Source organism: Henckelia pumila, chromosome 4, assembly GCF_033568475.1.
Source record: "Henckelia pumila isolate YLH828 chromosome 4, ASM3356847v2, whole genome shotgun sequence".
Lineage (NCBI taxonomy): Eukaryota > Viridiplantae > Streptophyta > Magnoliopsida > Lamiales > Gesneriaceae > Henckelia > Henckelia pumila.
In genome coordinates, this window is record NC_133123.1 from 207,524,129 (window position 1) to 207,549,486 (window position 25,358).

Sequence of the window (25,358 nt, forward strand, 5' to 3'; positions counted from 1 at the left end):
TGGAATCCCGAAGATGAGATCACGTAACAACTCACCGACTCTCCCAATCGAGGTGGTGCCACGTATCCCACTCCTCTAGACTTTGGTGCGAATATAAGGAGTATGCTGACTCTAGGTGAACCTCTACACCCATGTCACTCACAGTATAGCCCTCAAAACGTCTAAACAAAAAGGGCCATTCTGCCTGCTGAAATAAAAGTTTTGGCTCAAGATGAATGCATAAGAAAACATAAACATTAAGATATATAACAAAAGCTAAAACAACACAAAATACAAGTTCCACATTCTAGAACAATCAATGATGCAAGTATGTGATTTTGAGGGAAAACTCGAGAACCAACTGTCCCGAGTATGCTATCCCGCTAACGATGACTGCTTTTACCTTTCGATACGAATAGCTCCAAACTCAGGATAAGCTACAATAAAAGGATATATCAAAAACTATACAACCTATCAACAACAAAGGCTCAAGGAAATCTCTTTATCGTTCTTCGTCAAACTCTTGACGATCAAATGCTGCTAACACAGGGCTCGACAAACTCCAACTAATCTGTACGGAGGGAAAGAAGATCAACAACGACTATCAAAACTCAATGCCAAAGTTCTACAACTCAAAAACGATTCAAAAACCCAAAAACTCAAACCGACGGCATAACGGCTATAAACTGAACAAACCGGAAACGCAGATAGCAGTACAATATCGATATCAAATCATATCAATGCTAAGACAACAATAACAAGGCAATTCCAACACATCTCAAAATCTCATTTTCGAAAATTGGCTTCCAAAAAATCATAATAAATCCGAACGTCGCTCTATTTCAAAACCGACAGAGAAAAAACGATCAGAACTCTTCCAAGAACAACATACTCGAAACTCAATCGATTCTAACAACATCCGAAAAATATAATGTATCTGATCGTAGAAAAACTTACGATAGAATGAAGCTCTCGCTGGAGTGATCGTTAAACTTCCTTCAGAATTAAATTCCAACGGAAGGATCGAGCTCGGACTGAAATCTGGAAGCTTGGAAAGGTGTTGGGGCATCTTCAATGGTGGGAATCGGCTAGGGGAAGATGATGGTGTGAGAACACTAAGTCAGCTAGTGTAGATAATATATTAAACTCAAAATTTGCACTTTAGTCCCTGAAATTTTCAAATTTTGCAAAATAGACCCTAATCAAAATCAAGTCAGCTCTTGAACTCTGTAATCTCCGATTAACTCAAATAAGCTCAATTAAGATAAAATCGGGGCGTTACATACTCCAACTCTTAAAATAAGAGTACCCAAAAGCTCATAAAATCGAGCTAACATGGGCCAAGGAGAGGTTTGGATCGATTTCAAATGAGGCAATATCGACCCTTATTTATAGGCCTCGATCGGAAGGTCCGATCCCCAGTTCGGATGGTCTGATCTTTGCATGATTTCCACATTGCATGCATGCAAGTTCGGACGGTACAATCTCTCTTCGGATCATCCAATCTCTTAGGTCTGATACATCTGTTCAAATCTGTTTCACACTTGTCCATTGAGAGTTCGGACCGTCCAATCCCTAGATCGGATTGTTCGTTCTCACCCTCCTCCGAACTGCGATCGTGCCTCCGAACTGTCCTGTTTCGGACCCTCCGAACCCAGTTCGGATCCTCCGATCTACCCAAGCCCAATAAGTCCATTAACCATTTTTCGGGCATTCTAGACCCAAATACTTGGTCTGTTTGATCATATTAAAATATCTTAATCTTGTTTTATTAAATCTAAACATGATTAGCAACTTAATCTTGTAAAATGGAACTGGGTTACTACAGTCTTGACCTCTCGACCAGTAGATATGGACTAAACTGCTTAGTATTATGCGGTACTCTACTTGAATGTAAGCGATTGATGCGAGTCTTCTTTGCACGCGGTCGATACCTGTTGTACAATGAAAAAGACGGCAAGTACTATAACAATGATGTATTGTTTTATTATCTCCAAAAATGAAAGATCCAACAATTTTCCCCTTTTTGGTGATGACAAAACCTATGCCCCGATTTTAAAAAGCAATAGACATGAATTCATTAAGAAAATGAATTTCATTGTTTTTGAAACTCAAGAAGTAAAAGTCTTATTACACCTACGAAAATAAAGGTAGCTAGAGTTTAAACCAGCTAGCACCACCTGGACTGCTTCTAGTCCTTCTTTTCTCTTCTTCTTCTTTGTCTTTGCGTCTTTCAACATCTGCTTTAAAATTTTCAATGTCTTGTCTTGTCTTCTTGCCTCTTCCCCATTTTTGGCATCACCGACCATCAGAAGAGTCAGAATTTCTCCGAGTTGAGACCCGATGGTGGCTTGAAAAGAGTCGATGCGAGCATCAAAGTGAGTTCATAGTTCAGTTTGAAGAGTGACAATGCGAGTGTCTGTATGCTTGTTTGCACGATGCTCACTTTGGACAATTTGTCCCGCAAGATCAATAAGCATGTTATCATGCGCGTGTGCAGCCTTTGTTACTTTCGCAAGGCAGAGACCGATTTCTGAAGAGATAAATGATAATTTGTCAATTATTGCGATTCGAGAATCAGCAACTCCGATCTGAGTTGCCATTACATGAGCATCCATTGAAAGAACGATTTTGCACAGATTCTCCAAATGATCATAAGCTGTCAATTCCTTAGACTTAGGTGTAACAGTCACAAGTTGATTGTTAGGAGAAGTGGCACACGTTTCTTATTCAGGGGTGGATTCTGAACTGGAGCTTGAATTGTGAGGAGATTCAATACTCGCTTTCACTTGACTACCGGTGGTGTCTTCGAGAATTGGTAGAATAGGACTGACTTCGTTGTCTTCATTCACGTTCTCGATGGAAATTGCTTGCTTAGGAAGTGGAGTAGATTACGGAGGTTGTTCCTAAAAAATGGTTTGTGCGGATGGGATGGAATGACCAGTTTTTATTTCCATTTGTGTAGTGGGGTCTTTGAATACACTACAACAAAAATGCACAAACACAACACTTAAAAGACAACGTTTTTAATGAAAAGTGTTGTCTTTTTTACAAAGACAACGCATTTAGGGAAAAGAGTTGTCGTTATATATGTTTTATTAATCAAAGACAACGCTTTTTTAAAAAAACGTTGTCTATAAGCGTTTTTTGGGTCAAAGACAACACTTTTAAAAGTGTTGTCTATTAGCATTTATTTTCTAAGTATTACAACACTTTTTTAAAAAGTGTTGTAGAAAAACTATTATTTTTATTTAAAATAAAACTTAAAATAAAAATAAATAATACTATTTGCTTATCAGATCCCCAAAATCCCCAAACCCCTTCTCGATTTTCTTCTCCGATCCCTTTCTTCTTTTTCACTCTTTCAATTCAAAATCTGCTTTCTCCTTTTTTCTCTCGATTTTTGCTGGTCTTGTTCGATTCACCCTAGTGTCCTTCTTGGTGGATCCTGGTGACAGTGATCGCACTCGCACCTGCACCCTAGTGTTATGCATTTTTTGAGTATATGAAATATGTGAATGTATAGGTACTTGATTATTCATTTTATTTTCTTTTGCTTTACTCTCCGTTGATTAATTTAGCGATAACATAAACAAAAGAAATAATTATTAATCCAGTAGTGTTCTTCGAGCTTCTCCTTCTTCAATGGCAGTATGAGCTTGGCAGGTCTAGGGCAAATCTTCGGGCAAGTCTCGGCGGATTGGTCAGCTCCACACAGCACCCCACTCAAGCCTTTTTTGTTTCACGTTCATCCCCTGCAGAATGATTCAAATTCTCTACAAATCACTGTCACCGATTTCCAATACAACACCTTTCAGGCCGTCAAGTCCAGTTTTCAGCTCGAGGACATGGTCAGCTTTCATCTTTTTCATCATCGTTTCAGTTATTTGTATTCAATTTATGTTCCATTTGTTGTAGGTTAAATGAATAAAGTCGATTATTAATGGGTCGAAGAGTTTTTTTCAAGAAATGTAATTGTCAAATGTTATGTTAATTGAAAGTATAATACTGCCAACGCAATGTTAATGTACGGTTCTAGGTGGCATGAATGAATTGTATCTCGCTTTTATACAGAGGGATGCGATTGGAATTGGTGGTTCTTGGTCAGAATTTGTAGATTATGTCACCGCTTCCCTGAAATCGAAAGATGTAAAGCTTGTCATGGAGGGATCATCTGAGTCAGGAGGTAATTTACCAGCCTCTTATTTTCAACACTGCCGTGAATTCAAGTCAAGACATCAAATTAATATCCATATCCTTTTAATGTGCACCCATAATATATCACATTGTGTTTTAGCATCAAAATTTTATGAAAATAGCATGATAAGTTAAAGGTTCATTTATATCAATAGTGTTGTATTATTCATTTAAGAGGAGCGTGGCTAATTATTTCTAATACCGCAATCTTTGCTACACACTTTTATTAGCACATTTACTTGCATCTCTTTGGAGTTTGGTCCTTTAATGCTTTGATTCTTTGAGAATTATTGTTTCTGAGATCCATAGTTCCCATGAGAAGTTAGAATGCCTGACGGTAAAACAACTTTTGAAGGCAGTAACTGAAAGAGTGGGTGCCCGATGAGCCAACTTGTGGCTAAGGGCTTTGATGACTCTTTGTATAAACAATCTTTTGTTTAATATAATTTACACTTTTATTAATGGCAATGACTTTATCTTTCTTCATATTGTTATATTGTGATATACTATTGTTGTTTTGATAAAGACCTTGAATATACTATAGTGTATGTAAGATGTGGTAGTACATGAGGATGTCTATCATGAAACACATCTTATAGTCACTGTATATTCTAAATCGTTCCTAGTCGATTGAGCCGTCCGATAATAAGGATAAGGATCGCTCGAGTTAGAGACTAGCATTTGCGATGCAGAGTACCACGTTTCATTGGTAAGGAACATAGAGATGTTCAAAGCATGCAAATGGATATTCATACGATGAATGATCGAACTACCCTATCCGGACTTTCCAAGTGGTTATCACTTATCGAGTGGATAAAGTCCGCGGTTTTGGTTGTACACCATTAGTCCTTACTACTTGAAACATCATTGAGACTCTATATGCTAGTACTGTGCTTTGACTCGTTTACCGACTCTATTGGGGTCATCAGGTGTCGGGATTGGGTACAGTTACAACACATATAGGAGTCGATGCTTTGTTGTCAAGGATTCACCACATACTTGCGAGTGTGGATATCCTATGCGATCTGAGGAGATATTAGTGTGACGAATCTCTGGCCAGAGTACATGATGTGTTTTAAGAAATGGTTTCTTAGTAGCACATGCGATGTCACTATTTGATCTTCAAGATGTATTGCATAGTTATCGAATCTCGAATGACTCTCGATTTACCAATGGTTGTTGATTCGATCGGGATATATGGATGAAGGGACCGTACTGTACGCTAACCAAAATCTATTGGTTCTTGCAGGCACTATCAGTGATACCTAGGGAATCATGGGGCGATGTTGCTAAGCACTCTTACCATGATTCGATGGGCAAGTCGGAAATTGTTGTTCCGAGTCACAAGGAGTTGTGAGCCCACGGCTAGCTGTATCCCTGAACCATTGAGGGTCACACAGAGTAATGGATTTTTAATCCCCGTTGAGATAGTTAAATTTAAAGATTTAAATTTAATGAACAAAGAAGTTGGACTTCTTATTTAAGAGTAGAGGAGTAAGATTTCCTAAAATGACATAGGGATGGGCATTTTTGGAAATCACTGAATTCGGATTCAGAAAAATTTATCTTGACTTTAAAAGGTGCAGAAATGGTTTCTGTGAACATTGGTAAAATCGGTTTATCAATCAGAGTCACGATGAATTTTATATTAATTTTTGAACATGCGGGCTTTGCTTGTCAGGCTTGAACTTATGACTAATGGGCCCTAAGCTGTTAGCGGCCTACATTATAAATAAGTTATTGCAGTACAGAAATTACACATAACAGGTCAAAATTTTCGAAAAACCCTAATTTTCTCTCAAATAGTGGCCGCCCCCCTCCCCTCTGCTCGGGAAAAATCCAGCCTGTGAATTTTGAATTACAGTCTGGTTTAACGGATCAAATTCGTTAATTCTCTTCGTAGAAACTTCTGATAGATTTTCTAGTGCAATCTATCACAGGGATTAAATCTCTGTTCGTGGACCTGATTGAAGAACAGTTCGTCCATCAGTTCCTGGGAGATAAAACAAGAGCAGAGCAATCTGTTGGTGTCCATAATCTCGATTCGAGATTGGAGGTAAAAATTTATAATTGTTATTTAATTTTTACACACACAATTTAATCGTAAAGTTTTGATACCCATTATGGAATCGTTCCATATAAAATTTTTAAACTTCCGCTGCACCGGGTATCAATTCTGATTGATCTGATCGCCGTTCTCCAACAGTAACTATTGATTTTTGTGAACTGACATTTATGTATGCATGTAATGACTGATGAGGTAATGCTACATTGATCATTAAAATGTCTATGGAGCACTCGTAATGTTTTCTAATGTGGAATAATGTTGATTTCATTTCTCTTGTTTTTTCAGGTGCTTTGCATGCAAAATTAATTGCACAAAAATCAAAAGGAATGCCACGAGTCTCGATCTCCCTTGGTAAACTTGTTTACAGGAGGGACTGCTTGTAAGGCGATGGGAAGTCTCTCGCGTGAGCTCTATGCAGAATACAGAGTGGCACATAATTATTGAAGGTCACTAATCAACTACACTTCTATAAAGTATTACTTATTTACTATGGGATCATGACACATATAATGCGCGTGTTTTATGAAAAAATAATAGAATAAAATATATATTTTTTTGAATTTTTTTTAATGAAGATTATTGATGTTTTAAATTGAAATGACAGGAGAGAAAATCAAAAGTAAAGGAAAATGTGGTACATATAGTGGATGGTTAGAGGATGTTCTTGGGATTATTAAAAAGATTCACTACTATACCAAAGTTAGTCAGTAAAAGAGATTAAACTTTAATAAATAGTACATATGTCAAGCCAGTCCGCAAATGACATTTTGACAATTACATAGATGCAGACAAACTTTTATTTAGTTAAGAATTATTTACTTAATTGCAAATTTTTTTATGTCCGTCAGGAAAACCATGTTTTTGTGTTTCCATCTTTGCAAATAGTTAGGGATTTGATTGTAGCAGAGCTGGACAAAGATGTTATGTCTCTCCCTGCAACAGAGGGTTTTGAATTGACAGTGGATTTGCAGGTTCAAAATCATTTTTTGCTTTCAAGTGTTTTGTAAATTATTCAAATCATGCAACAGGGAGTACCTATCAAAATTTGAAATTAGCTATTTTGAGTGAATCCGATACATATGCATGGTGGGAAATCGAATCGAGGAACCATTAAAATGAGAATAGCTTTCAAGCCAATAATCTTAATCTTTGTATGTCATGATCTTATTTATTCTCTCTTCTTAAATATTTGTTTCCTCAAGTTTTTTCTTGTAAATTTATAATTCTTGAACAGTTTATATACCTTCTTAAATTTTTTTTTCTCTATTTGAGACACCTAAGGCTTCTTGACATGAGCCACAATTAGTAAATGGAGTTCACATAAAAAAAATAAGAAACGAAAGTAGTACATGATCAAGGTGCTTCGTTCTAGGAAACGAATGTTACTTAAAAGTTAATTTTTTTATTTTTTATTTTGCCATTTAGATGTGCTCGAGTGTCCAGCTCTCATATTGTATACATCTTTGAATTGGAAATTATATGCCAAATTTGAAACTAATTATAAATTATGGGATGTTAGAAATCTTATTTTCAGAGTGGAGATCGTGATTAATATTTTTGAATACATGGCATGTGGAAATTTAGTTTACATGTGATTTTCGTGCTTGGATATGGAACACTTTTCATTACTTTTAATAATAAGGGTGTATTATTTGGTGTTCTACATACATCCCAGTCATTGTTACTTTGTTAGTATATCAAATAAATTCGTATTGCCTCTGCTTTTGATTGTTATTTAATGCATAAAGTAATTTGATTGCAACTAGGAATGTAGTTTGTTCAACCATTATAATTTGTTCAACCATTTATTTTTAGCAACTTGTGGCTTGAATTTCGTAATTCGCAGTTCATATTCTTTGCTGCCAAATATGTTTTTGCTTTTACGTTTCATTTTAATCTATTCATATTTGTTTTATGTTTGTTTTTATTTTTAATAATTTACAGTATGGAGATACAAATTAAAGGAAAAGATATTGTTGCGGCTTTTATGAAAGCTTGGGATGCTAACATGTGCTGAAGGGAAGAATCAAAGTTTTTCGAGATTAATGCATAGTTTTTTCCTAGTGTTCATTAATTTAGAATTATATTATTTTTATATTTGAATGATTTATAATATTGGAAGACTCTATATTAAATTTTATTTTACAAATTTTTGAATTTTGAGTGATTTATAATATTTAAAATTTGTGAATTAAATTTTTTTTTTGTTTATTATTTGAATAAAGACAACGCTTTGTCTTTTCTAGATACAACGACTCTTAAAAAGCGTTGCCTTTTCCAGAAACAACAACGCTTTTTCCACGTTGTCTTTGAGCGTGGTCTTTTACAACACTGGCTATGACAACGCTTTTTCGGGGACATTAACAACGCGAAAAAAGCATTGTCTGTAGCCATTTTTCTTGTAGTGACAGCTCGAACTTCATCATTGATTTGACTACCTCATCAACTGAGTTAATGGAATTTCCGACAGTGGAAGTTCCAATGTGGGACCTGTTTCAAGATGAGGAGATGATGGTTTGGAGTGTACATGAATTTATTCGGAAGTGGCTTCTGCAACAGTGAAAAAGACTGGAACAACAGGCGAAGTAACCTGTGTTGTAGGAGAGTTGGTTGATGCGCCAGGTGATAAGTGTGCGGTAGATGATGAAGGTGGAATGGAATTAGGATCATTGCAAATGCCTATAAATATTTCTTTCTTTGGACCAAATATTTCTTCCTCTTGATCCTGTATTGGCGAAGAAAATCGCCAGTTATCGTGGCACTTTGTTTCAACCGTTCAAGAACTTCAAAGTCATCGGCTGCAGTATTTCGGATAGAATCAAAGTTTTTTTCTCGTTGGGAAATAATGTAGCAAAGTAGACAGTCACGAAGCTGTATATCCACTAGTTTGTGTCTTCCAAGAGCTTGTTCAATAACAATGGTTGAAGTAAGGACCAACATTTTGTCCTCGAGCTTAGCCAATTTGGCTAGGCTATTATCCTGTAAAATATGAGAAAAGGGGACTGAGGTTCGATGGTGGGAACCATTCGTCAAACTCTCACATATTTAATAAATCAGCTCTAAGGATTTGAGATAGAATGAGTGTAGCTTCAAATTTCCCGACTGATGGGGGCGTGACTCTTGGTGGCATCACTGCTTTGCCTTTGTTGTTGGGATCAGTAGTAGGAACTTGTGGAGAAGATGGAGTACTTTGTTCAGCAATCGTGATTCCACGCACTGGTCGAGGGATGAGATGAGTCGATCGTGACTAGTTGGCTAACGACCGCTGTGAGTTGTGCTGTTACTTCGACCGATGATGGTCTTGGAACTTCCTCAACTGATTGGGTTTCCGGAGTTGCCTTAACTTGCTGTTTGGGAAAAGATGAGATATCAGATATGGATTTAAGCTTCTTGGTCCGAGTAACCTCAGCTTTCTTGGTAGGGGGTGACGTTCCGAATACTTGAACAATTGGAGCATGATCCATTGCATCTTCTACATCCTCAGCGACAACAACCGCTTTTCTTTTGAGGATTATGGAACGTTTCTTGGTCACAACTGCTTGTGCACCTTGCGTTGTCCCGCTTTCTTGCTTAATCTCTCGAAGGGTATCAGCTGTTACTTGGTTTTTCTTCAAAAACTTAAGAATTGTGGCCTCATTCAGCCATTTTGTGGCATATAGGGGTTCTATGTCAGAGAAATCGACCCCCGGAAGACTGAGAATATGAAAAATTTGAAGAGCAAAACCTTTTGATTGTCCTTTGCCCTTAATCATATCACAAAGAGTAGTGTAGATATTTTCAGACCAGTTGATGTTGATCTTTGAGGCGATGGCAGCCATATACTGAAACTTTTCAAGGGTAACTTTATCATAGGATCCAGCCTTGGCAATGAGAGTTTTGGTCACAATATTTGCCAACAATCGGTACATAACCTTGATGTTCTGTTTGAGGAACGGAATTTTGATTGGGGCTTCATCCAGTGAGAATTTTGTAGCCCAGATGGAAGTATTTCCATCAGGAAGCTCGGAGCATTTTGTCAAACCCTTGGTGGGTAGGTCAAAGACGTTTCCAAAGAACTGTTGATCAAAAATATGTTTGCTCCCTTTGACAACACAGATGATCTTCTCGTGGGCTATATGGGCAGATGCAAAGAAATTTTTGACAATTGGGAGACTGAAAGTGAAACACCCACCAAGAAATTTTCAAAGACTGGAGGATTTCAACATGTTGAGGATATCTGATATGCCCGCATTATTCAAAGAGTGAACAGCTTCAAAGTTAATTCCTAAGCAAGTCTTCTTGATCGACATGGTGGTGATCTGAAATAAATTCTTGGCAAAATATCAAGTGATTGTATGGGAATACAAGATAGTTAGGATGCAAAAAGTTTGAACGCAAGATATATATATATATATATATAGTAATAGTTGTTGGATAAATCAGAGAGATAATCCGATGTGGCAGTACTATAACAAATATTTATCCACCATATTCATTGTTATGGATCTCTCAATATAACACCTCAAACTCACACCATATGCTCTCTCAACAAGTAACTCATTCAACGATGAACATAGAATAAAAAATTTATTTTCTTTAAACAAGTACATATTGCTCAAATAAAATTTATCATGAAGACCACACAAACATAACTCAAACAAATATTTAAAATCAATATCCTTAAAATCACCATCCAATGCATACAACTATTTAGCATTCTCAAACCATAAAAACTTTGAATCCAACATAGATAGAAGTACATAGCTTCGTGATAGCGCATCAACTACCATAGTTTCCTTACCTTTTTTGTACTTCATCACCTTTTCATCATCAACTCGTTCTCCTTGAAAATTCATACCAATGAGAAGTAAAACGAGTTTTCTTGTACAAATAACACTCTCTTTTAAATTAACATACAAATTTCCATCTCTATGTGTGAATAACACAAGTATCAAAATGTCCATATAAAATTTTGCTATTTACTAAGATTTCATCAAATTATACCACCACGAATTTATCAATATGTGCATGTAAAACATGACTCATCAATCTCATGAAAGTGTCAAGTCATTATTAGCTAATCCAAAAGACATGACTAACCATTTTAGAATATATATGACTTTCTACTCATACAACTCATGCACCATTCACACATATCAACATAACTCAAGTCACTCAACTTCTTACCATAATCACATTCAAGATTTGAAATCAAAGCATATTTCATATATAGCATATTCTCAAACCTTTCAACAAAGTAATTAAATTCATGCAATTCAGAATTAAGATTATTACTTTGAAAGTTGGAATTGGATTTGTATTTGAGATTTGAAGCTAAATCATACCTCCCAAAGAGAGTAACTTTCAAGTCCTCAACCTCACCTTGTCTGTGCTCAAATTTTCGTAGATCAAACATGTGTACCCTTTTAATATTGTATCTCCTTTTCTTTCTCATCAATACATCTCCAAAATCCTACAAAGAAAAACGAATAATGCTCGAGATTGAACCAGCTACATCATGATAATGAGATAAAACTTCTTTGTACAAAAGTACTTTAATGGGTTTATTCCATTTCAAAGCTTTTTCAATGTCACTATTTGGACCATGTATATATTTCTTTTTGGCATCTTTCCTCTCATTTTTTTCCTCGTTTTTATTTCTCAAGGTAATCTACTCTTTTGTACACTTTTTTTTACGGCCTCTTCTCTTTTTTTTTCTTTTTCTTTCTTTTCAATGGTCATCTTATTTTTTTGTTCACTCTTTCTTTCGGTCATATCACTCACTATATGAAATTCTAATTGACCCTCAAGAACTTCCTTTGGGTTGAATTGAACTGGAGAACTAGATGGTTCCTCCAACAACATATAGCTAGTATCAATTGTAGAACCAATATGACTATTCTCCACGACATGTACATTGGAAACTTCTTCATCAAATAATGATTCACCTTCCACCGCATATTTTCCAACATTCACATCATCAGTCATTGAAGTATCATCATTCTCAACTTCACTTTTAGACTCGTGATCAATTAAAACTTTGGATTCAAGATTTACTTGAGAAACCGCTACTTTTATCATCACATCAATTGGACATTGGCTAAAATCATCTCCACTTTCTTGACACCAACCACATACAATATTACAAGTACGACTATTGGAAATTTTAGATTTACCTTGATATCCATGCTTGGGAACTTCATGTCTTGAATTCCTCCTTGGTCTAGTCACGATTTCTTATTCTACACTCGATCTCCATGTGGACGTCTCATGCAAGCCACTTCTATCAATTCTCCTATCGTAGTGATTAGAAGCAAAATATTTTCTCATCACTCTTTTCACCCCATCTCATGTGACTATAGGACTCATTGTACATCTTCTCCTATTCAACACCAATTGATCCCTGATAGCACAATGAGTAAGCTCATTTGTGACAAGTTTAACCTTTTGAGCTCCGGAATAATCATGACCATCAAATACCCTTTCTACCTTTTTCTATCACTCCCAATACGTTTCCGGATCCGACTACCCTTGGAACGACGGAATCTTCATCTTATATCTCAAATCTCTTCCTCCACGGAAAACATCATCACGCCTAAACCTATCCCTATCCATGCATGATTCTCTATACCCATTGATTTTTCTCTATCTTCTATTCTTATCATAACTTTTATCATCATCTCCCATGTCAAATTCATCCTCCAAATTACTCACCTTATTATGTAATGGTTCAAATTTTGCCCTCATCGCCTTAGTCATACGATCCATCAATGCTTCCATTTAAACCTCGGAAATTCCGTGGTTTGAACTATACCCAACTTCTTTATCAAATTTTCTATATCAAACATTATACTTGCAAGAAAGGTTAGTAACACGAATTTACCTCACACAAATCCTCACAAGTCACTCCAAAGAAAATTACTCACAATTTTTTTTTCACTCAAAATACTCACAATCACTTCAACAAATAAATTCACTCACAATATGGAATAACTTTTGCTTTGTAGTTTATGGAAATCAAACTCATAATCTAAACTTGTAGACACTTGTAAATCGACTCATGTAGACCGCACAAAAACAAAGTAACTATGAATATTGGAGTACGACTTGAGACCAAAGATCAACAAAGAAAAATTGACCACAATCTTTTTGTTTTTTTTTTTTTACTTTTCGATCTCTCTTTTTTCCGACTTTTTTTTTAATTGCTTGTAGCACGAAGAAACTTGGATGACAACACAGAATGAAAATAACGTAGACAATCAACAAGAAATAGATTCAAACTAAGGATGAAGAAGGAAGAAGAATCAAAGATATTGAAACTGTAACTTACTTGTCTCAAAACCTTGGCTGTGATATCAAATGATATGAATCCTTATTGGAATGAATAGAAAGCACGATTATTGAATAAAATCGCGTCCTCAATTCAATAACAAAAGATTCAAAGTGTTTTCTCGATCTTGAAACAAGTAAGTGGTTTGTGAAATTCAACCCTAGTTTAAGAAAACTAGTAATAAATAATCACGATAAAACAATTGAATTCAAAAGAGTCTTTAAAGAACTCGTATTTGACAATATACTATAAAGAACAATCGGTAAACGCGACAAACTAAGAACTTTAATAAGTTTGATTGATTTTGGATACACAAGCAAAACCTTGGCAAAAATTCTAGAGAGAATTTTTGAGAAAATTTTGATAATCAATCAATGAATAATAATCTCGTTGTTCAAAAGTTTACAACTTTAAATAGATAAAATATAGCATAAAATAAGCCCAAACCCTAGTTTTCTAATGGGCTTAAAACTCTCAAAAAAGGCAAAAAAATATTTAAAAAATATGAAAAATTTAAAAAATTCACGCGACACACAGTACACACCGCATTGTGTGGATGCAAGAACCATGGAAGGAGGTCTGTGCATGGGTCCGTGCCTCTACACATTTCAAAATCAAATGCACAGAGGGGGAATGGAGGGTACACAGAGGGGGCACGGAGCCTGGGATGGGTTCGGGCCTTGGTTTGGCCTGGTCCGGACGTGTCTTGTCTCCTTGATCTTCTTGCACTCGAATCATGTTAAAATGCCCTCCAACTTTGTTACAATGCTCTCCAAATCCTTCTAGTCTTGATGGAATTTTGTTAAACATTTTTTGATAATTCATTGCGGATCCTTGAATCGCCTCTTTGAACTTTTTACTCCGTCTCATTGTCATTGTCCCTTGCGGCATCTCTAGCGGATCTCGTTTCTTCTTAGCTTGATTACTTCGAGAGTGGTTGCAGTGGTTGAAGTGGTTGCAACAAAAAATGAAAATAGACATCCAACGTAGGACGTCTTCAATAACATCATTTCATGCACAGTGGGAGTCCCATCATAATCACAATGCATCTTTTGGCTGAAATTATTATTTTTAGGCTTAAACTAATATTTTATTCTAAATAGACTCTGTAATTCACCTTAAAGATTTTGGATATTTGACATAGTTTGTTACTTTATGTCGATGTTTTATTTGGATGATTTTAACACAATGAATGATTATTTTTGTTTTATTTGTTTTATCTTTTAGTATTGTTGTTATTGTTAATTGTTATACACATGCTTAATGGTGACTTGTTTATTCCTTTTAAGAGTATGTGTGTTTTATGTATGTCTTTTATGATATACATAAACTAATATAACATTTTTAAAGTTATCCATGATATTGTGTAAAATGTACACAGTATTCCAAATTCATAATCGAAAATCAGGTTGGACGGTCAGTTGAATCATCAAGCATTGGCATTTTAGACAATGGGATAAGCAAAGAAGAGAGTGACGGTACTAGTCCAAACAAATTTAGTATACAATATATATATATATATATATATATATATATATATATATACATGCTATTACGTTTGGGAAAACGATATATTATGAGAAATATTACACGAGGTTTGTTGTTGTGATAAAGATAATAATTTGAGTGTTGGAGTAGATTCGTCTTCGAACGAGATCATCTCACCATCTCACCATTTTTATTTGATACACAAACCACCATTTTGGAGGCAGTTCAATTGGGTTATATTGAAGAAAAATTGGTTTTTGATCGTTGCTTGATGTATTTTAAAGAATAACGGGTGCTATTTTTCTGTTAGCATTACGTCTTTTTGAAATTTAGTTAATAGAGGTATATTAGAAAAAATGTTACTCTCTCCGTCTCATATCAATAGGTAAGTGTGTTTTCATACAGATTAAGAAATTGTTTGATAAAGTAAATTTTAGAAATAAATTTCTTATTTTACCATTATTTAATCATGAAGATTTTAATAGAATAAAATAATTATACAAGTAATTAATGATATTAATTTAATATGGATAAATTAGTAAAAGAATATGAGACATTAAATATAGAAATTATACTATATATTTGAGATGGATGTAAAAGGAAATTTAGCCTAAATAAATAGGACGAATGGAGTAATAAATTTAGAAAGTGGATTATATATATTTGAGGCAATAATAAATGGAGAATACTTGTAAGAACTTCAATTCATTTGATTTCTTACTTTGTTCAAATTGTGAGTGAATGTTGGTGTTTTCTCGATGCATGTTCCTCTTAACTGGCTCTTTAAATATTTTACCTTTTCAGTTATAAAATTTTTATATAAAAAATATAAAGATAATTCCTCTTCTCTTTCCACATTTTTTTATTATTTTTTTCTTTTCTAAATAGAGGTGTCAAAACGCCTAGCGAGATGGGTCGACCCACAACCTGTCGCAACTCACCATTAGGCAAGTCGGGATGGGTCGACTCATCTTTTAGGCGGGTTGAAAAAACACCATCTAAAATTCGAAAATATGTTCAAACGATGATAGATGGGTTGGAAAAACACCAACCCAACCCACCTATTTTAGGTGGCAGGATGGGCAAATCCAGCTGACTTACGTATAATTTGACGGATTTTGGCGGACCAACCCACAACCGACTCCAACTCACCATTATGCGGGGTGGGGCAGGCCGGGTTGAGAAATTGTCATCCCAACCTACCTATTTTGTATGGCGGAACGAACCAACCCCACGTATCTAACCCATTTTGACACCTCTACTTTTAAGGAAGATCTTGTCGTATTAAAATCAAAAAGATGTCTTTAAGTACTCTTTATCTACGAACGTTAAATTCCTTATGATTTGTAATTTTTTGTGTGTGTGTCTGGAGTAGAGTATGAAACTTGTCATCTTCTTGAATTATTATTTTTCTATCAATTACGAGGTGAATACTTGTTTTCTATGCATTTCTGCCTCAGTACTTTCATTCTGTTTTTCCACTTCTGGGACTTTTATAGGTCACTTTGTCACTACAATAGTTCCTAAATATATGTATTACGATTGTTTATCAATTATTAAAGTTTGATATTTTTTTCGTTTTTTTTTTTTGAATTGATTGCTGTACAATTTTTTTATGGATGAAGTAAATAAAATTTTAACATTCAGTCAATTTCTAATTATTTGAGTACTTTATTTGAATGAGCAGTTTTACTTAAAATTTTGATGTTAAATTATGAAAACTATACAAAGAAGAGAAAGTGGCCAACAAGCTACACCAGCTTGAATTTAACTCCCACTCACAAGAATTGCCCGTGGCAAAACACTAATCCAGATATCGCGAAGACCATACTCATCCAGATATCGCATTTACGGTATCGGATTCACAAAAGGTTGTTATTGGATGGATTTCCAATCCACCGTAAATAACATTATATCTACGTAAATTAGCAAGGGACGGATTTCAATCCAACAAACACAAATTCATCCAAACAATCAAACGGGATTTGAATTCACGACTTCAAATCCTTAGATCCAAACACAACCTACAAGAGTGGATTCGTTCTTGATATGTTCTTGATATTTATACTGACGCAGATTATGCAAGCTCACCTGTTGACAGAAGACCCATCTCTGGCTTCTGCATTTTCCTTGATGGAATCTCATAACATGGAGGGACTACGAAGCACAACATTAAAGCAAGGTCAACTCCAAATATTTGAATTTCTAAAAAATTAAGATGTAATTAGTTTCTCGATTTAGGAGATAGGACCCAACGCAGGAGCAACAGAAAAGGGTGTTCGGGGAAGATGGCAACATATCCATTGATAGAAGAACCATAAATTACAACAAATTTGCATCAACTGAGCCTCTAAATCAACTCCATTTTCATACTGTACACGTAAATCGATAAACGTAATCAGAGTTTACAGAGCAACAATAGATGGAAGCTCCGGCTCAATCTCAGGTTCTCCTTCGGAACCTTCAGCAAGTGTCTGTAGTGTAGTTTTAAAAAAAAAATTGTCGGTTCATCATGTCAACATAGATCGAAATATGAAGGCATAAAATGAAACCCTTTTACTCGTACGAACCTCTGAAACTTTAATCTTGTGTTGTGAAAGATAACGGTTCAATGCCCCCTTGCCATAAAGGATCTTGGCACCGTTTACACGACCCTCGTATCCAACTGACTCCTCATCCACTACAACTGACTCTATTACATCATCCCCTGTTCTTATATCAGGAATCTGAAAGATAAATCCTTCTTGTTTCATTATTTCATGTAAACAGATTGGAACAGAAAAAAACATGTAAAGGGCAAGAGGCATATCCTATATAGTAAGATATGCATAGGGGTTGATCTACATATTCCCCGGAGGAGATAATGAGGGAGGTGCAGTTTGGGGGATAAATCTTGTCTTTTAGAAAAATCACAAATAAAATTTTAATATTTTTTTTCTTTGAAGGGGAGAATTGTCCCCTCAGACCTCACCCCAGTAAATATGTCCCTAGGTATTGACATTAGGCGTCACATATTTACAGAAACTTGGCTAACAAACCTCGTACATAGCATCCATCAATATGTTTTCGAGCATAGAACGCAAACCCCGAGCTCCTGTGTTCTTTGTTATTGCTTTCCTAGCGATTAATCTCAATGCCTCTTCTGTGAAATGTAATTTCACCTAATAAACAAGAACACAGTTTACAACGTGAGAAATTTCAGATATGATATGATACTACTACTCATCTGAGAAAAACAAGAAGAGGGATTTTGATTACGCTGGATCTGTTTCCACAGACAATGATCAATTTATGGAAAGGTAACGAAAACTCACTTCATTCATTTGGAACATCTTCTTGTACTGCTTTCCTAGGGCATTTTTAGGCTCAGTTAAAACCTAAAAACAAATTTACGAGCATCGTGTAAGTAGTGTCACTTGAAATAGAGAAGTGAACACAAAAAAAACGGAGCATGATTCATAATTCGCGCATTACCTGAACTAGCTGATCCTCAGTAAGTGCGGCCAAGTTAACAAGGATAGGAAATCGTCCAACGAACTCGGGTATTAGCCCGTACGCTATTAGATCACTACTTTCAGCCTTAAAAAAAACAAAACAAAACAAAACAAAAAAATAATAATAATAACCATGCATCATAGGAAATACATCTAGCTTACAGTGGGAATCTATAATGAGAGAAAGATGCTATCCAGCTTACAGTTTCGAGTAATGATGATGTCACAGCAGCACTTGTTAGACTGCCAGTTCTCATGTTTGCACGTACGGGGGCACCAAAGCCAATGGAAGAATCATGACGTCTGCAAATACGTCAAAAATTTTTAGGTTCCAATCCAAAACAAGAGGTAACAGCATTCATGGTATTTGGATTAATACGGTAATATGACCTCTCTGAGATTGTTTTTTCCAAGTCAATAAAAGCACCTCCGCATATGAAGAGAATGTCTTTCGTGTCAATCTGCAAATACAAAATTTATTGCTGTACTAAGCCTCCATTTCACAAATCACGCAGCAATTAGTCCATTCTTAGAGTACCGTATTTTATTCAAATCATTCTTCCAAATGGTATGCTGTTCTGGTTGAAGGCATAAAACACCAAGAAAGGTTGTTTACTATCGAAAACATACCTGAATGTTTTCACCTCTTGGATGCTTTCGAGCGCCTTTCTCTGGAACATTGACCACCTGATTTTAAAAGAATTCATTAATCAGAATCAAGATTGGAAATTGTGAAGGAAAAATCCAAAATCATTTATTTTTAGAAGTTGCAAACACTACCTAAATCAGGTTAAGATTAAAACACTCTGGACTTGTTTGGTATTGTTTTCAGAGTTTGAACCGTAAAACTTCGGAGATATGTTTAGGAAGTATTTTGGGAAAATAAATTGCATTTCTTTGTCTTGGGAGATAAAAGTTGTCACGTAGATCAGAAATCACCATTAGACTACTTCAGGTTCATCAAAGGGGCGAGGCCAAGTAAATCAAAGCACTTACAGTTCCCTCCAGCATTTTCAATAGTGCTTGCTGGACACCTTCCCCAGACACGTCACGACTAATGTTGACGCTCTCAGCCTATAGAGTCAAGAAAGAACAGGAAACAATGCATAAAATTCAGCATCAGCAGGCTTAGCATATGTAGATTGATGAATAATTTGGCAGCAATAGTCTAGAACCTTTTTGGTGATCTTGTCAACTTCGTCAATATAAACTATGCCTTGCTGCGCGGCTGCTACATTATAGTCTGCAACCTGAATCGGGGAACCATGGGTAACATCACATCCCATGATAAATTTATAGAATTGTAAGTGATGTAGTTAACAATCTAATTGTGCACTAGAATTTCACAAACACAAATTTTAGCAAATGTGAACAAATGGCTCAAATGATAATCAGAATAAATAAAGAAAGTCTTCGCAATGGTTCATTCGAATTTATTCTTCATCAGTGTTCTTAAAAATTCTGTATGAAATTCGTAATATGAATACCATCAAGTCCAATGTCTCACTGAGTGGAAATATGCAATATTAAATAATCAAACGATGTCAGAAAATCCATGATTTACGACAACCCCACTGAGCGAAAATATAAAAGCGTAAAAATCGAACCAAATGATATCATTTTCTGATTTTCTAATCAACAAATGCAGGGAAATAATTAAGCTGACAACCAGATGCTGGTCACCAACTGCAATGCATTACAGATTCGCCATTACATATAAGAATCTTATATACCCAAAAAACACATACAGATACAAAACAGCAAAGCTGCTAGCTAGAAATTCATCACATTTAATTTATATCATACAGAATAAGAGTCCACTCCAACTATGAAAGAAAACAACAAGCAGCTTACCGTCAGAAGCTTGTATAGAATAGACTCCACATCCTCCCCAACATATCCTGCCTGCAAAATGAGATTTATTAGAATAAAGCAACAGAACAATGATGTTATAAAATTCAGTGATGCCAGTGCAGCATTTGTTGAAATTGGTTTGTTTATGCTGAGAAACCTCGTTGATAAAGAAAAAAGAATTCCAACTGATCTGCTCCCACAGATATTATGACAGACTATGGTCTGGGCCGTAAACACCCGATAAGCAAGCACAACAAATAGGTTCAATAAACAGGAGAATGTCAAAATAATATTGTGATATGCAATTAAAAGTTAAAACATCTTACCTGAGTAAGCGTAGTTGCATCAGCAATTACAAAGGGAACATTCACCAACCGCGCCAAAGTTTTGGCAAGTAGCGTCTTCCCTGTCCTTAAAATGATTTTAAAAGCACACAGTGAACTGATATTACTGGAAGAGAAAGACATTGTTCAACATGAATCCAAAATTATGCAACTGACGAGAAAATTTTTCTATGCCTCAAACATTCGTTGATCAAATGAAATAGAAATTCAAAAAACCAAGAAAACAGCAACTAAATGATTAAAGGAGGCTGAAGCCCTAACACATATACTTTTAAATAACTCCTCCTTATGAGACTATATCAAGGATAAAACTGGGCATGCCAAAAAGAAACTGAATCAAGTAGTCTGAACTCTGAATCATAAATGGATGACATTGACCATAAATTGAAATGATCCCAGATATGATACACAAATCTAAGGTCAACTACATTAAACAAAACAAAGTTTCAAAGTATAATCACTCATAAAAGCTAATGCTTCTCATAAACTTTTGCCACAAGTTCACTGTCCACACACTGACATGGATTATTATATGCCTAAATACAGACATATGTATACACAAATAAAACCTCGTAAACAAATCAAACACTGAATAAATTACCTGAACCTGTTGGCCCCATTAGAAGAATGTTGCTTTTCTCAAGCTCCACAATTTCGTTATCTGTACCATTGGATTTATCACCATCTGTACTCCCTGCAGACCTAACTTTCAAGGTATAACACCAACATTAGATATATTCACTTTTAAGTTAAATTTTAAAGCAAAAACAACAGAATAAGCACAGTTAAGAACTATAAAAACAACAAACAGCAGCCATTTCAGAACTTTCTAACCCCATAACCTCAAAATCAGCTAACCTATATAGACAGGAGATAAATCAAGCTTTTTGATTAAGATAACTTAATCTTAAAACCCAGAAGAATTAAACCTCGTTTGGTTAGAGAAGCCAGGAGATTAAGCATTTTAAAAAAAAGGGTGAAGCTACAAGTACAACAAAATTTGTACACCAATCTTACAACACAAAAAAATTCAATACAAGAATTTAATTTATCAAAATCTCAAGATACATTAAATAAAAAATCTCACGATAAAATAACTAAATCTCACGATATTATTATTGTAAATATCGTTGTTCACGATATTTATTGTACCTTTAGCATTATTCTAAAAAAAAAAGAAAAGAAAGAAACATTTTTCTTAAAAATTGCAACATTTGTTTACAAAAACCATTTAAAAAAAACCACTTAGAAGCTAGAATTTGGACCATTGCTTCTAAATACATTTAAAAATAAATAAAATAAAAAACATTTTTCAACTTTTATCCAAACACTAAAATAGTTTCTATTTTTTTTTTAATAAAAGCACTTTTTAAAAAGTTAACTTACTTTACAAAATATGGGAAAGTTTCTACTTTAAGATGCACTTCTCAGCTTTTGCAAAATTTGGGGGTGCTTCCTAGAAGCTCCCAAACACTACCTTAAGCACTTCTTTAAAGTTACAGCTTCTGGCTCTTAGACTATAAACTTCACAAGAGTGGGTCAAATGAAGCTGGATATCAAGAAGAATCACCTTTGCAAAGAATCACTGTATATTCTCTTGTAATGATTATAAACTGCTACAGAAAGAACCTGCATCCACATAATAATTTTTTTAACCGAGTTAAAGTATCTAATCAAATATTTGCAAGTCGCAAGTTTTAACATTTAAAAGTAAATCTTGTTACCACCTCCAATTCGCCCCCTCCATTTTATACACAACACATGTTTCAAGATATCAATCAAGCAAGTAATCCTCAAATTCAAAAAATGAATAAGGTTGTGATATAACAGAGCTTATAACTAATTTAAAACCCAAAAAAAAAAAAAAAAAAAACCTTTTTAGCTCTTTCTTGTCCAATTACAAACTTGTCAAGTCCTCTACATATCTCCTTCGGAGTTGGGAAATTTGGCCCCAAACTGGATCCTCCCCAGCACTCATCTTTACTTTCTGACCCGAACCCTCCACCGGAGCCGGAATTCGGCCCGTCTCTATCAGTCACCTGGATAAATTTTACACCCGGCCTCACCACAATCCCGTCCCTTCCAGCCCCAGGTGGCTGCCAGACCTCAGGTGGATCCCCCTGAGAGCTAATAATCTCAGTTTTCCTCCTATTCCTATGAAATTTCGTGAAATTATTGCCACTGTCCACATATTCACCACGTAACGAAATGGGTTTGAAGGAGGAGAAATTAAAGAGCGAGGCTGAGAGAAAATTATGACTATTGTGATACTTGCAACCATATCTGGAGCTCCTCTGGAAATGGTTGACCCGACCCGCGTGCATATGGTTTTGAATGAAGTGTCTGAACTGCGAGGCAGCAACAGAAGCCGTGTCTCTCGATGATTTCGACCTCAAAGCAGCGGCTGCCATTGCAGAACCTTCAAGTATAACAAAGAGGTGAAACTAAAACTTGTAAATAAATGATTTTTCAGGTCTGGAGAGGAAATCCACACATATAAAACGGTTGAAATTTTGAAGGGGATTACAATTAGGTTTCTAAAATTAGGGACCGGATATATTAGAAAGGAAACTGAAGATAATAACGAGACTCAAGAGTGAAAATTCGAGCACAAGTTTAAATAAAATAGAAGGGGGATAAATTGGATTGGAATCCAATCAGATAACTAGAATTTGGGAAATCGGGCAGGTAAATTGTAGAAACAGCATGGGAAAGATTGGACTTTTTGGGTTGAAGAAACAAACTTGAGGAAGCAAAGGGGCATTGATTTTTAGTGGATTGAGGGAATTGCTTAATATCAGTTGGAAACTTTTGCTGGAAAATTACAAATCAAGGAAGATGACACATTGTTCAAGAATGTTTTCGCTGCCTTAAACGGTGTCGTTTTACGAAATATATGATAAGGGACGATTTTTTTTTTCTTTTACCAATCTGTGACAAGTTCTTCTAATAATAAGCACCAGCAAATGTGTTAATCGTGACAAATCCTTTTGTCTATGCTGTCCCAATGGCCATTGCCCGAATGGGATCCCGCCAATTTTTTTTGGCATTTGAGATCATCACATGATTAGTAAATTAATTAAATGTTACAAATTTTTTCTTGAAGTTTTTTGTTACGGATCAACTCGACGGTCGATCCGTCACAACTCGCTATGAATTAGATGGTGAAGGTTGACCCGCTAATTCATAAGTTAGAAATTCTTCAACGTTGCGGGTTCGATCCTCGTGTGGAGTATATTTATCATTGAAATATTTGGGGTATGCTCTGGGGCATATAATATCCACTATATTTAGTCAAATAGTTTAAAAATTAACTTCATTAGCAATAGAAATTAAGCGCGGATGAAGTTTCCAGTGAATAAAGTTTTACAAAGTTTAAAAAACTAAATAAATAATGTAAAATTGTTCAAAATATATCGACCATTTCATCATTATATCATTTTGTCCATCATGTTTTTCTCCTTCCTTTCGCTCTTTCTCTTTATCGATAATTTCTACATTATTTGATATTCTCGTGCAATCTTGTTGAAATGTTGCTCACAAAAACTTAACTCAGCCTACCTTCTTTTTATCATGATAAGTTAGATTAATCTGACTAACCTAGTACATTTTGATATATTTATTTGTACATACGTAATCTATATGCGATGTATATGCTTAATAGTTAATATGGAGGGACTAATAAAATGGGCAGTCTAGATCTGCTTTGACTGTATAGATTTTTCAAAAGCTATTTTTTTATAGAATAAAAATTACATTTAAAAAAGAATCTCGTTATTTTTATGTTTTTTTCTGTGGTTTCTTGTAATTTTTTCGTGAAATAAAAATGACATGATAATTGTTTTTCAGAGTATGGACAATTTAATATATAGAGATGTTAACATCCTAGTTAATAGAATTTTATCGACATAAAAATGTTTTAGAATATTTAATATTGAATTAATTTAATCAATTTGCAACAAGGGGAATCAAAATGTGGTTTTGATTAAATGAGCCTTTATTATTATTAACATATTATTAAATTATAAAAATAATACATCCTCACAACAAATGGTTCCATGGTCTAGTGGTGAGGACATTGGACTCTGAATCCAGTAACCCGAGTTCAAATCTCGGTGGAACCTCTTTAACACTTTTTAAGTCCCCTTCTTCTTCTTCTTTTTTTTTTTTTTCTCGGACTTGAAAATTGTCGCCTATTAATTAATTATAATATATATATATATATAATTATAATATCTGAATATCACAATTCCACCAAATTTAGATAAAAATATTCCAAGAATTTTTATACGAGAATTTCACTAATGCTAGTTTTAATTTAAACTAGTGTCTCTATATATACATATGGGGAAGTTCTATGTCACCCCAAGGGCACTGCCCCTAGAGTGGCGTGGCAACTCGTGATTGGTTAAAATCAGTGGGCCCTACCTGGAACACACTTATTTTAACCAATCATACTCTGCTACGCCATCCCAGGGCAGTGCCCTTTGGGGTAGCATAGAACTTCCCATACATATAATGGTTTGTACAATCTATCTCTTTACATTTATTTCTTTCCATTTAATAAGAGTCAAGATACTATACTAACTGTTTGGTATGTTTGGTATGACCCATATAATTTGATA

General features: G+C 35.1%; 1 protein-coding gene and 1 non-coding gene across 2 annotated transcripts; one reads left to right on the forward strand and one right to left on the reverse strand.

The window, feature by feature from the left end:
- Positions 1-17,249: 17,249 nt before the first annotated feature.
- LOC140862150 (CLP protease regulatory subunit CLPX1, mitochondrial-like) lies at positions 17,250-23,623 on the reverse strand. Its single transcript, XM_073265150.1, has 15 exons — positions 22,608-23,623; positions 22,304-22,362; positions 21,335-21,435; positions 20,716-20,795; positions 20,390-20,440; positions 19,711-19,785; positions 19,532-19,609; positions 19,166-19,222; positions 18,926-18,996; positions 18,739-18,838; positions 18,516-18,620; positions 18,356-18,418; positions 18,080-18,202; positions 17,612-17,767; positions 17,250-17,515 (listed from the first exon to the last, which is right to left on the reverse strand). The coding sequence occupies exons 1-15, from the start codon at positions 23,142-23,144 to the stop codon at positions 17,447-17,449; spliced, it is 1,725 nt and encodes a 574-aa protein (XP_073121251.1). The 5' UTR covers positions 23,145-23,623; the 3' UTR covers positions 17,250-17,446.
- Positions 23,624-24,785: 1,162 nt separating this feature from the next.
- Positions 24,786-24,857, forward strand: TRNAQ-CUG (transfer RNA glutamine (anticodon CUG)). The gene has a single exon. It is a non-coding gene; the product is annotated as a tRNA-Gln (tRNA).
- Positions 24,858-25,358: the final 501 nt, after the last annotated feature.